The sequence below is a fragment of the Cydia fagiglandana genome, chromosome 16 (assembly GCF_963556715.1).
Source record: "Cydia fagiglandana chromosome 16, ilCydFagi1.1, whole genome shotgun sequence".
Lineage (NCBI taxonomy): Eukaryota > Metazoa > Arthropoda > Insecta > Lepidoptera > Tortricidae > Cydia > Cydia fagiglandana.
The window spans coordinates 3,705,266-3,720,020 of NC_085947.1; the positions used below are offsets into that span (position 1 = coordinate 3,705,266).

At 41.0% G+C, this 14,755-nt stretch overlaps 1 protein-coding gene and 1 long non-coding RNA gene across 2 annotated transcripts in view; one reads left to right on the forward strand and one right to left on the reverse strand.

Moving 5' to 3' along the window:
• The window catches only part of LOC134671797 (uncharacterized), a 498,925-nt gene that overhangs the window by 438,667 nt on the left and 45,503 nt on the right, over nt 1-14,755 (forward strand). The gene's annotated exons all lie outside the window — the stretch shown is intronic.
• The window catches only part of LOC134671786 (sodium/potassium/calcium exchanger Nckx30C), a 137,062-nt gene that overhangs the window by 21,795 nt on the left and 100,512 nt on the right, over nt 1-14,755 (reverse strand). The window contains exons 4-6 of the mRNA XM_063529616.1: nt 10,419-10,609; nt 9,429-9,567; nt 6,571-6,823 (exon numbers count right to left, since the gene is read on the reverse strand). Of these exons, the coding sequence (XP_063385686.1) occupies nt 6,571-6,823; nt 9,429-9,567; nt 10,419-10,609 (583 nt within the window). The remainder of the gene's footprint in view (nt 1-6,570; nt 6,824-9,428; nt 9,568-10,418; nt 10,610-14,755) is intronic.

A 14,755-nucleotide genomic window follows, 5' to 3' on the forward strand; every position in this document is an offset into this window, starting at 1 on the left:
CACTAGAGTTAGACCAAGAAAAGTCTGCAGCGACTTTAATAGCCCACTCAGTGCAAGTGTTATTAATACGTCATAATTTTATAGAAGTTTGACATTTAAAATAACAGATGGACTGCGTGTGCTATCAAAATTGCTGCAGACTGTTTTTGGTCTAACTCTACACCCATCTTAATGGGCCAGTATGATGGCCAATCGTGTACAGAAGCCAAATTTTACATTTAATTATGTATTTAGAAAGTGAATTAAGTAAGATTTAAGAAGGCCTAGTGTTTATGACTAAATAGCCTAAACGTATGCACCTGATAACATTAAAATCTCCAAATCCCTGGCCTATGTGAACCACAACAATTATCAACCAATCGGTGCGCGCATAGCGTTATCTGCGCGCCGCAGCTGGCAACGAGCCAATAGGATGCTTCCACAGATAACGTAATGGCTGACAGTTAACCCGGACAATTGAATAGCATTTAAGAGCCAACAGGACTGGTCAGTTCTCCATACAAACGTACTCGACTGTTTCCTCCGTGGGTTTTGATGCTAGAGTAATGATTTTTTCAACACAGATTAATATAATTCAATATCTTTGTCGGACCGTTTTGCTTTTTTTTATATTATTTTGTTTTTTTAAGGTGCTATAGCCCTTCAAAAATGGCCAAAATGGCCGAATTGACTATGCCGCAATGAGAGGCGGTAGTATCCAAAACTGATATCAATTATCCAAAAAAGCAAAATGGTCCGACACATAATTTCATAATCATTTAGATTTCAAGGTTGGTTAGGATTGGTTAAGTTTTGGAGGAACGGAAGGAAGGAAACAGTCGAGTACGAAACCTCGACTATTGAGATTTTTACGCAGGATTTTTCGCCTTGTCCTTATCGCACTAGTTTTAGGAACCGCTTCCGTTAGCGAGACGGGTATATTTACCTAAAATATTTAAAATTCAGCTCCTGTTTCGTCTTAAATACATGGCTAGGATTTGTAGCATGTTTGTAGGGTTGTCATTAGCTAATAAATTAGTATCATTGCGTGCTTGGAGACTAAAACAAGGGGTTTAGCCTTCAGGGACCGTATAAAAATTAAAAATTATAATATTTATAATAAGTCGCAATACCTACTTGAAAGGAGGTCTTGATGACAATAGGCATGAAACATGTTGTTAAAATGTGTGTGATTCATGTTTTCAGACATAAATCGCTGGTAGGAGTAGGTGTCTCGTAATTTTTGATATTTCACAAAGTCTTGTCCAATCAGAACGACAGTAAAAATTCCTCCAGATAAACTGGCTTCTAGCCAATAACTTGGTGCCATGCACAGTAACGTCAGGAGGTAACTAATATTGATGTCAAGCCACAGACTTGGAAGATTTTAATTTCGGGGGCGAAGTTGTAGGTACGGTGCCGTACCGTGCCCGGCCGAGGCGTCCGACTCGTCGGCGGCGGGATGGCGATGGGATGGCCACGGTGTCGGTTTTTCGTCAGCACATCAAAGGTAGTGGGCCAGCGATGGTGCGTACGCATCTACACGTGGCCCATTCTATGTGCTCTCAACCATCGCATGACCATCTCGCTGGTCCAGCGCTGGGTCATCGTGTAGAGGAGCCATAAGACAAAAGTACGTTTTTTTAACAGCAGAATTGATAACTAGGTTTGGTAATAAAATAATGTGTCACTTCTTTGTTTTAAAATAGTGTGACCTCTAAAATTCGAATAAACTACAGTTGGCTTAGTGTTATGCCAAATAACACTGAATTTCTTTTGTATTTTTTGCCAAAGATAAGTGCCGCAGACATTTGGTCACATGGCCAAGAAAATAAAGGTCTCACAGTAAGAAAATATGTATAGTGAGACCGTAAAAAGTCTGCAGCGATTTTGATAGCCCACGCAGTGCAAGTGTCATTTTAAACGTCAAACTTCTATGAAATTATGACGTATACGTAACACTTACACTGCGTGGGCTATCAAATCCGCTGCAGACTTTTATTGGTGCGACTATATTATGATCAGAGGCAATAGAAATACATACTTGTATAACTTTAATCTGTATGTAGGCATGTGTAAGTACTAAGTATTATAATCTGTCCTAAAATCTACGGTATAATGGCGTTAAGTAGTATCAGCCCTAAATGAGGGGTATCGAAAGTTCAAGTGGAGGTCATTGTCTAAGTAAGTACGTTTCCCACCGAACGGGCCGAGTTATATTAAATATGTTATTTATTTTTACCTACTATTATAATATAGTAAAGAAATAGAAAAGAATACCTATATTAAAGAAGTGCTGGTGGCCTAGCAGTAAGAGCGTGCGACTTTCAATCCGGAGGTCGCGGGTTCAAACCCCGGCTCGTACCAATGAGTTTTTCGGAACTTATGTACGAAATGTCATTTTGATATTTGTCAGTCGCTTTTCGGTGAAGGAAAATATCGTGAGAAAACCGGACTAATCCCAATAATGCCTAGTTTCCCCTCTGGGTTGAAAGGTCAGATGGCAGTCGCTTTCGTAAAAACTAGCGCCTACGTCAAATCATGGGTTTAGTTGTCAACAGTGGCGGATTTGCCTTAAGGCAAAGTAGGCCCGGGCCTAGGGCGGCAAGATTTTTGGGGGCGGTAAATTGTGTCAAAAAATTCGCTGATGATAACAAGAAATAACTCAAAATGTAGTCAATATGATGCTGAGAAAGGGGCGGCTACAAGATCTAGGGCTTAGGGCGGCAAAGACTGCAAATTCGCCACTGGTTGTCAAGCGGACCCCAGGCTCCCATGAGCCGTGGCAAAATGCCGGGATAACGCAAGGAAGAAGGAGGAATATAGTAAAGAAATCAGAAACGTTCGTCAGTTTTAGATCTTTGTCCTAGTTCGATTACATATTAACGCTCCGAGGCCTTCGAGTAATAGTCTACTAAAATCTATTGTAAAGTGTTAACTATCAGCCCTTAAGCCTAGGCATGAAGGGTACTAAAGGTCAAGGAGAAGTCAGGGGTCAAAGACAACATGATACCTAAGGCCAGGTCCTTGAAACGTTCTATCGCTAGTTCCGGACCTAACTTGATATCACGATTGCTACAAATTGTGTTATGGGCAATTGCGAAGCCTTGAAGCATTGACTTATAAAAGACGGGCCTTATGGGCACTGAGAATGGTGCGGTGTCACGCACATAGGGTTCCTAGATGTAAGGAATTTTCCTGACAAAACATGTCAGGAATTTTGGCCATTTGTCAGGAATGCGGCCGGAATACGAAAATGTCAGGAATTTCAGCGATTTCAGCGAATGAACAGACTTTTCTATTATGTAAGTACCTAAAGAGATACATTATTCTAATTTACTTACATAAATCCAAAACAAATCAAATTTAAACAATGTATCAAGCATACATAGATAGAGACGCTTACGGTTAAGCCCCCCCCCACCCCGTTACCGATATGAGCGTCAGGAAAAATATTTGCTAATTAGGAATTTTGTCGCCTGCCAAGCGTGGCGATTATGGCATTCACCCCCCATAACAAGGGGGAGGCCTATGTTCAGCAGTGGACGTTTTATGGCTGAGATGATGATGAGGAATTTTGTCAGGAAATCCCTTTGGATCTGGTAACCATACACGTGATTCAGACACGTGATACATACACATACAGGTGATTCAGGGTCACGAACTCATGACCCTCATCACTGAGGATAACGACGCAAGGAGGAACCATACACGCACATGAAATCGAGCCAATCGCGGAGTCTTAGTAATAGGGTCCCGTTTTACCCCTTGGGTACGGAACTCTAACAAAGTGTGTCTGAACATAGAAGAAGCACTCTATATAACACCACAATGCCGCAGATTCTTTAGCCGTAAGCTGCCTAATAGCCGAAAAGGGATGCTCGACCTTCGCCTAGTTCTGGCTAGGGACGTGCCGCGAGAGCAGGAAAATATCGGGAATATTCCCAGCATGGGAACATAGAACACGATAACGGCATGGGAACACAATAACAGTTTTTTTTATTCGATATAAAATTAGATTGTATGGTTTTTATTTGATGCAAAGATTCGTAATAGTTATCTCGATCTACCCACGCTGCCATGTGTGTATTGAGGTAATCTTATACACCTAAACTACGTAAAAGGTTTATTTAATTTATCATCCTTAAGTGACATTTGACGATACTAGTAAATGAAAACAATACTTATAGATATTAACTCACATTATACACGGGTCTAACGCGAATTATATTCAATTACCTTTATTTACCGACGTTTCGACACAGGTTTCACTGGTCGTGGTCGCGGCTGACTGATTGTCCCAGCAAAATGTCAAAACAGAGATTTGTGCATCTACCCGACGGTAACGTCGGTAAATAAAGGTAATTGAATATAATTCGCGTTAGACCCGTCTATAATGTGAGTTAATATGTATTCAAAACGCGAAAGTTTAAAATATTATAATACTTATAGATATCTTCAGAAACAGCGATTATTGACGACGTATCATGGGATAATATGCACTGTTGAAATATTCTACGATGACGTATAGAAAACCAATACCTTTTCCCAATGTTGCTTCTACGCAGAACGAAGCCCGTCGATTTTGGGCCAGAGAAAAACCATCGCATACATCTTATAAATTACGTAACATATTTGTTGCGTTTCTACCCACCTACAACTATGCTTAATATTCCAGAAGGGTCTATATTGCGTCGCATAATAATTGATTGTCCTAATGTAATGTTACGCATAAAACTCATTTCGCATAATTGTTACTGTGCTGACACTTTTAACATTTCTAAACATTATAAAACAAACCTAACATAACCTAGGGTAGGTTATTCTACACAACCTATGCAAAATATTGTAGTGAGGCCACAGACCACAGCGGATCAGCTGACAAATAGATAAATTATAATTCTTTTTCACGCTTCAATAATAATTGGCATTCCAATGTAACTCGAGACGACACAATTTAATACAATTAATATTATTATGATTCATTGCGATTTTCCACATGATTGAACTCAGACAAAGGATGTAACTAGTACTTAAGGCCAGCAGTTTACTAATAAAGCGTTCATTATTTTTTTCCGATTATAGTGGTGTTATTTTCTACCCTTCCGCATCTTATTTCATGGCGACCCTGCCATGAAATACGCTGTTTCGGAAACGCTTTCTGTTTAAGCTGGAGAAAAATTCTGCGAAAAGAGTTTTATGCGTAACATTACATTAGGACAATCTATTATTGATATTAGCAACAAGATGGGCACCGATTCCGGAATGTTCCTAGGAACGTAGCGGCACAGCACTAGCGCTGGCCGCTCGCCAGCACTTGGCGATTGTTAAGATCCCGACGGGTTATTTAAAAATGTGCATCGCGAGCTCTCCCAACTTCGTTATCGGAATACCTAAACTTTACTTCAGACCTACATTGCTGGGTTCTAGACGGTGGTGGAACTGATTATGTCTATTTATATACTATACTAGGCTCGGAACCGGTTAAAAAATAGCGGTAAATACCAGTTTATTTCAGTTTTACTCCAAACTTTATTAACCCGAACGGTTTTTTAAGAACTTTATTGTAAGCCAAATAAACCGGTTTATTCGACGAGCAACGAGACGGCCGGCTGGCTAACGGTTTGGAAATTTTACCGGTTTCAGAGCCTTGCTTGCTAGGGTCTTTTTTTTTACTATTATTATAGTTGTAGGTCCTCGCTAGGGTCTGCCCGTGACCTCGTCCGCGGGGGTATAAGTTGTTAACTCAATGCTAAGCTACGGGCATAGAGAAATGCCGTAGGCGAAGGCGATAAATCCATCAAAATGCCTCAATATGTAAATATTGAGGCATCAAACACACGTGTGTGCACCTACTGACTGGATGGCGTTATGCAACTGTGATAAACTGAATATTATTTTGCTTTTTGTATCGTAAGTTCTGACTAGGTTATGTCAGCCCTCACGATCAGCCTTAACCTCAAAATCTACTTGACCTACTGGTAATGCAGGCAGTATATTATTAGATAATCAATCAAATCAGAAAACCTTAAAAATGCCAGTTTCATCATGATTTATCCAATCACAAAGTAAAGGGTCTCTATTGTTTCCCAAAAAGTCATAATGTATTGTTTGTCCACATTCTCGTTAATCATAATTTGTTTGATTCCGAAACGCGTAACTTTTTATTTCAGGATTGTCATAAGATAAACCTAACCTAACCTATCTATAGGATGACCTTACTAATATTCTGAAAAGTTAACGGTTTCAGTTTTAGGACTAATGATAATATGACAAACAATACATTAGGTATGACTTAAAACTTTATGTCAAACAAAGGGAGAGGGAAACAGCCTGTCGAAAGATGACTGCAGGGGACCATCGAGTGCGCCAACTTCTGGCCGAAAGGTATCGTGTTTCGGAGGTTCCGGGGCAAACTGCCGAATCCAACACAAGAGCAGCCGATGCAACGTAGCCACGTCGTTTTATCGACTAAATAGTGTTTAGTTTTAAGTTATAAAATACATATGTATGTTAGTCTGTAACGTATTTGTAATATGGGCCTTGTTACCTGAATTAAATTTCTAAATAAAGAAATAACAAGGTACTCACCCAACAGTGACATCAAAAATATTGCTGCCAACAGAGCTAGAGACCGCCATGTCTCCGAACCCTTTCCTCGCCACGATGACCGACGTGATGAGATCTGGAACGGACGTGCCCGCCGCCAGCAGGGTGAGCCCCATCACCTCGGGGGGCACGTGCGCCGTCGCGCCGGCCACGTTCGCCCACCACACCATGAGGTACGAGAAGAACGCGATCCATACTATGGATCCTATAAACGTTAGGGGGAATAGATTCTTCCCTGGAAAGAAAAAGGGTTGATTAGTCACGTATTTCAGCTATTAGAGTTAGACAAAGAAAAGTCTGCAGCGATTTGGATAGCCCACGCAGTTCAATTGTTATTTTATTTTAAACGACAAACTTCTCTGAAATTATGACTTATAAATAACACTTGCACTGCGTGGGCTGTCAAAATCGCTGCAGACTTTTCTTGGTTTAACTTTAGTATCAGACAAGTAATAAAATCAGGTAAAGCAGAGTTTATATATATCCTCTATTATAGTAAATGAAGTTTGGTATTTATGGATTATTTCCTCCTCAGTATAGATAAATAAATACTAAGATATAGGCGTATAGTAGTCACAGTATATATTGCAGTATTCTAGAATATTCTTTGTTTCTAATCCATGAAATTCAAGCCTCATGAATTTATTAGTGTGGCTCGCTTAAAACCTCCTTAAACCACTTTTATTTAAAAAAAATCACATTAAATCAACATAATTAAATTAGACGTCATCTCTTAAATTTATAACAAAGCTTAATAAGCAAGCTTGAAATCAGATCAGTTAAAGCTCGAAACGAGCTTAAAAAGCTTCCAGCCCGGCATCCAGTAAACGAGGTTATCCCGGCGCTGCCTTTAAAGTTTGGAATATGCTTAGTAATGTTGAGTAAGTTGGCAGCGTAACGCTTGATGCCATCCAAGTTCTACGATATGCATAAATAGGGGATGATGAAAGTTTTTGAAATAGGTCACGCGAAGATCATGCAATACAAAGCAACTTTTTTGATATAATTCTATGTTTATTGTTTTGAAGTTTGTGAGCTTTATCTTTCGTTTATTATTTATTTTTGAGTATTACAGGCAATTTAGAAATTACTGTTGCTACGATTTTCGTCTATTAAAATTTTCTCGTTATGCGTTTAATGAGTTTTGCTGGTAATGTGTTAACCGTAAAGAAAAGTAGTAGTAGTAAAACGCTGTATTGTACAAGAATCAAAACAAAACAGGAAAAATAACATTTGTCATTAGTACAAAGGCGAACTTATCCCTAAGTAGCAATGTACAAATTGCAGAAATTGCAGATTTCTCGAGAACATTTGTTCTCGGAAATTCCAAAGAAATTACATGAAAGAAACTTAGAAAGTTCTCTGTGAGAATATTTTCCATGAGAACTTTAACGTTTTGTGTAATGTATAATACATATAACAGTAAATTGGGCAGGCGAAATATTTAAAATGGCATGTGTCTACGTCGGTCTTGACACGATTAGATTGTTTATTAAATTTAAGTTCCAGAGAGTATTCTTCACAGAAGTTTCGCCACTTAAGAAACTTCTTCTCGGTGCATTGCTATCCCTAAGTAAGTATTTAAGTACGTAAGTAAATATTATTTATTGCATAAATATACATTACCTACGCCTTTTTTTTTAGGAAGTGAATAGTTAATTAATTAATTGTCACTAAGTTATTAATATTCTCAAAACTTTCGGCGTCATCCTTGATATTAACTAATGTAACTTGTATTTGAGTTGCACCGCCTCCCTACCTAAACTGAAAATCATAATTAGATGCCAAAAAAAAGTGGGACAATGTTGTCACTTTTTACTAGCGCGTCTTGTATTTATGTAAAAATAAGTAAGTAAAAGTACTTTATTAAATCGTAGGAGTAAAATTACCAATAAATAAATTATCTTAGCGTGTTTATTTATAAATAGGAATTTACTATTTTACAAACAAATGATTGCAGTGGCAACATTTTTTGGAATCGAATTACGATTTGCAGTATATGTAAAAGTTGTTATAATTAGAAGCCACAACAGACGCAAAAGACCAGGAAATAACACAAAACGGAAAGTCAAGTAGGTGAGCTTTCTCACGCTAAACGGTCATTCATCAAGGGGGAAATACGAGTAAATCAGTTGCGAACAGAAATACGAGCGGTCGACGGTAATAGTGACCCGAACTATGAAACGAAATGCATGTATGTAGATGGATTAACTTTTTTTTGTTTTTCTGTCCTGTCAGCCAAGCGAAAATAGTAGCATAGTTTGTTAGAAATAATGATAGTACATGACGTATTCTATTATTAATGCTCAGTAGATGGACTCATAATGGAAAGGACTTGTAACTATAATAAATATAACAATCGGTACTATAATAAATGCAGATGTATAATACTGTTTCACTGAGCAAGCGTAATTCATGGATAAGCAATATCGACTTTAACCGCAATAACCGCATCCTTGTTGACAGCTCGGCCATCGGAACGTACGTTTGGCCTGTACTACATATTAGGTCAGTCCGGAACCTCACGCCATGTCCTCATATGACTATAGTCGTGTGACGTACCTCTCGGAGTCCTAGTGTCCGGGAGAGTGATCCATAATGGGAAGACTATGGGCGCGACCAACAGGTGCGCCAGGCCGGAACCCCACGATGTGGACACATCGTGTGGTTCCGACCTGGTCACACGAGGACTCGTGTGACTATAGTCGTGTTACGTACCTCTCGGAGTCCTAGTGTCCGGGAGAGTGATCCATAATGGGAAGACTATGGGCGCGACCAACAGGTGCGCCAGGCCGGAACCCCACGATGTGTCCTCGTGTAACTATAGTCGTGTTACGTACCTCTCGGAGTCCTAGTGTCCGGGAGAGTGATCCATAATGGGAAGACTATGGGCGCGACCAACAAGTAGGTCAGTCGCTTGCGGAACCCGGAGGGCCACGACATGTCCAATGGCGTCGTGTCCTCCTCCAGGTCCCCTATCTGGGGACAACGGACATTGGTTAGCGCATTACGTAAGGTGTAACCACATTTAGAAATGCAGTCTGACTACACTAACTATAGTCTGTATCTTTAGGTATTTAAATAAAAGTAAACAAAATCTACCCACAAATGGCTCCTTAAGCCTTACATGATGAAATAATGTAGGTTAAAGTCAGGTCGTTCAGTGACAGATTCAGGCGGTTTTGTACGACGCGACGAAATCGCGGAGTGAGCCACGCCTGCTAAAGGCTGAATTATTTAATGATTACCTCTTCTATAGCATCTAAATGTACATCCTGCACGCCTCCGTTGGGCAGGTCTAGCGGCATCTCCTTGGCCACGGCGGCGGAGTTCCGCGCCGACGCCGCGCCCGCCCCGCCCGCCGTCGGCTTCGTGGCCTCTAGCAGCACCTTTAGCGACGCGATAGAACCGCGGAGTGAGCCACGTCTGCTAAAGGTTGAACCCCACAATATGTCCTCGTGTGACTACAGTCGTGTTACGTACCTCTCGGAGTCCTAGTGTCCGGGAGAGTGATCCATAATGGGAAGACTATGGGCGCGACCAACAGGTAGGTCAGTCGCTTGCGGAACCCGGAGGGCCATACGACATGTCCAATGGCGTCGTGGGGTTATTTAATTATTACCTCTTCTATAGCATCTAAATGTACATCCTGCACGCCTCCGTTGGGCAGGTCTAGCGGCGTCTCCTTGGCCACGGCGGTGGAGTTCCGCGCCGACGCCGCGCCCGCCCCGCCCGCCGCCGGCTTCGTGGCCTCTAGCAGCATCTTTAGCGACACGATGGAATCGCGGAGTGAGCCACGTCTGCTAAAGGCTGAATTATTTAATTATTACCTCTTCTATAGCATCTAAATGTACATCCTGCACGCCTCCGTTGGGCAGGTCTAGCGGCGTCTCCTTGGCCACGGCGGCGGAGTTCCGCGCCGACGCCGCGCCCGCCCCGCCCGCCGCCGGTTTCGTGGCCTCTAGCAGCACCTTTAGCGACGCTATGGCGTGTAGCTGTGTTGCTTTCTCGTCCACTTTGCCTGGGGAAGAGGGGGATGGATGTAGTGCTTGTATGAAGTTGGTGCTTGGTTTGTGGTGGCACTGGTGGTCTCAATCGGAGGTGGAAGGATTTTCGAGCGAAAACTCAATTTTGTTTTCACGTTAATATAGAAGTTTTTTGGGGATCCTGTTAAATCACAATAAATAAACATACAAAATTAGGTAACAGTTTACATCAAAAATGCAAGCCAAAGTCAAATTTAAAGGTACAATTAACCTTTTAACCGCCATAGAATTTTTCATCGAACGTCCTCGTGTCGCTGGCGGTACGAAGTTACAAGAAGTTAGACCGCGGCGAAATTAGCCCGATTTTGTTTGTGTTATATCAGTCTACGGCGGTTAAAAGGTTAAGTAACATAAATACTTAAACATCAACCCCCTTATTCATAAACGTTTACTAAAGTTGACAAGCCGATAATAATCGTTTGTCTCTTTTCATCATACCAATACGTCGGAAAGGAACTAACGGTTATTATCGGCTTGTTAACAGTAAACGTTTATGAATAAGGGGGTTATAATAAACACAATCATCAATCCTAATCGCGTCTATTAATATTACCACGAACAATTGACTTATACTTGGTCAAGCAGATCTTGTCAGTAGAAAAATGCGGCAAATTTGAAAAATGTAGGCGCAAAGGGATATCGTCTCATAGAAAATTTGAATTTCGCGCCTTTTTCTACTGACAAGATTTGCTTGACCATCTATAAAACATAAATTCAACCGTCACTGCATTAAATCAAAACGTGACCACTTCTCCCACTGCACACAAAACCTATTATGCACATTCAAAAGCTTGCACAACTCGCGCATTCAACTTAAATGTGCAACTTGTGAGTTCGGACTGCGTCCGTCAGATCTGGAATGAGATTACGAGTGTAGTACTTATACAATGCATGCTTCAAGTTAAATGTTATTTCATTTAGTACGTGCTTGGCTCGCTCTAACTTATATTGTGACAGATATACCGGGTGTGGCCTCTAACACGAGCAAATAATTAAAACATAGATTGTACTCCTCAAACGGTGACACTTTTGTTCAACAACTTTCAAAAATTATGTAGTATTTAGACTCCCTATTTCTCATACAAAATAAATATTATCTTTCTCATAACAAAATTCGCAATACATTGCGTCTTGGGATAAACTTTAAAGTGTATTAAAAATCAAACCACAAGTTATTTTTAAAAGTCGCTGAACAAAATTGCTCAGTATGAGGAGTACAGCCTACAGTTTAATTTTTTGCTCATATTACAGGCCACACCCGGTATACAGGGTGGCCAAAAAATAAGTGCATTCCCGCTGTCAGGGAGGTTTTGGGATTATATATACTGAGTTTTAATTTTTTTAATTTTATTTATTATTGAGCAACTTTTATAATGGGACCAATGCCGAAATTGCGAAAAAAAATTGGCTGGTCCATTTTCTATGGGAGGGTAAACTTTTTATTGCGATTTCGGTGTTGGTCCCATAGTAAAAGTTGCTCAGTATAATCCCAAAACCTCCCTGGCAACGGGAATGCACTTATTTTTGGCCACCGTGTATATTGATATACTTTCTAATGGACCTAATGGTCACTGATCTAAGCCGTAGCGGACGGACATAACGATATAACAAATAATAATAGGGTTTAGGGGTCATCCATTAATTACGTCACACCAATTTCTAGGTTTTTTGACCCCTCCCCCCCCCCCTTGTCACACTTGGTCACATTTGGCAAACCCCTCCCCCCCTAGTGTGACGTCACATTTTTTCTACGAAATCGCCAAATCGAATTAAGTAAGTACCTAAGTATTATTAATATTTTATCAAAATATTTTTGACGATATAAATATTAGTAATTTTATAACCCAAAACTGCTTAGGAAAGAAAATTAAACGCTTAAAAACTATTTTCGTTTTAAAAACTTGTTATTTAAATGTACAGCGAACTAAATAATTTAAATAAATTTTTAGTTACTGATGAAGTTAAAGTGACGTCACAAAGTTTGTGTCTCCCCCCTCCCCCATGTCACAATATGTCACATTTTCTTGACCCCCTCCCTCCCCCTAAACGTGTGACGTAATTAATGGATGACCCCTTAGTTACATACGGAACTCTAAAAAAATTGCGCGAGTCGGTCTCAAAAAAAAATGTTCTAAAAAAATTCACTGTACAAAATCCCGGGTCAAACTTGACCGTTTCTTTGTATAACTACATTATCGTATCGTACAATCCGAACACATATCTAATTATAGCACAGATTCATTCATTAGAAACGGATTTTAAAATAAAAGCCTGCTGAAACCCGCACTATTATTAGGTTCGCTAATAATGGCCATATGGATCGATTCGCCCCGGGCACAGACTACTATTTGCAGGCTCCACTTTACTGGCTCCTCTACACGATGGGCCAGCGCTGGCCACTCCAGGGGACGCAGCCATGCGGTAGAATGAGATAGCAATATCACTTGCTCCCTCTAACGCATAAATGCGTCCCTTGGAGTGGCCGGCGTTGGCCCATCGTGTAGAGGTGCCCTAAGATGACTTACGTTAGACCGAGCCGTGGCCGCGGGCCGGAGCTTCGTTTTCTATGGAAAACACCACGTGATCTGCGTGATCACCGATCAGCCGACATAGAAAATTACATGTCGGATGCCTCAGCTCGGTTACGGCCCGGTCTAACGTGAGTCATCCTTTATAACGCGTTTACTGTAGCACAAAGGCGTTCTTATGACAAATAAAATAACATACCTACGTTAAAGGTATCACCACTGGTTTAAACACACAACCTCTGAATTAAAAGTCGCACGCCCTTACTGCTATTAAGCTACCAACACTAACGGGCCAATTCGAACGTGCACCTGACATCAAACCGACATGTGAATCTTATTGGAATCATATCAGTTAGCTGTCATTCGATTGTTCATTTCGCTCAGACTTATCCACACATGTATAGTGCGAGCGAGACGCACGCTCGCATGACTGCACCGCGCAGCCCAGCGCGTATGACCTAATTCAAGTTACAATCGCTTGCACTATGGCTACGAAACGCTTTGTCCCTCTCTATCATTCTTTCATATTAGTGCAACAGTGACAGTTGGGTTTCGTTCGCTACGGAGCGTAAACGATTAGAATAGAATAGAATAGAATAGAATAGAATAGAATAGAAAATATTTATTTATTAGCATGTTGGCTACGTGGCCTACACGTTCGAATTGGCCTGTAAGTCGACTTAAGTACGTGTCACGCTAGATCGGGCCGTGTCCGGGCCGAGGCGTGCGATATATTATTTTCTATGACGGCTGATCGGTGATCACGTGTTGCTTTCTAGAGATGCACCGGATATTCGGTTACTATCCGGTATCCGGCACATCCGGCCATTATTTTACTATCCGGCCGGATACCGGAAAGTGACCTACTATCCGGCCGGATACCGGATAGTAACATTGCTTGATTTCGGAGTAAACAAATTGGATTTAAGAAACAGACACGGTCATAATCGTACTTGTTTATTATTTTAAAACAATTTAATCATTCCACAGACTAATGCACGCGCGTACGTTCACTAGGAAACAGGTCAAACCTGCAGAATGCGTACCTGAAAAACCGAAATGTAGGTATAGTTCCACTGGCCGAACATTCGGCGGCCGGATACCGGATATTCGGCCGATGAATAGGCCGAATATCCGGTTACCGGTATCCGGCCAAACAATTATCCGTTGCATCTCTATTGCTTTCCATAGAAAACGAAGCGCCGGAAGCTCCAGCCCGGCTCCAGCCCGATCTAGCGTGAGCCATCCTTTATTAAGCGAGTCAACTTGCATGCTGCATCTAGCACGCAAGTGGTCTGTAGCCAGGTCAAGGCGGGGCGAGCACGGCTGCCCTATTTTTCCGCCCAAATGCCGACTCGGCAAAGGTGAAGTTTATTAACGCCAGCCCTGTGTTATTGTTATATTTTTCGACGTTTAAATAACCGTAAATCAGGTAACTTTAGTCTGCAGCTTACAATTATGGTCCAAATTCAAGTTTCAGTAAAATATGTATGTATAAGTATTTTTCTAATTTGAGTAATATCTGGGAGACCGCGAGTTTTGCTCGGAAAACATATAAATACTCAAGAATGTGCGTTTTCCCAGAGATAAGAC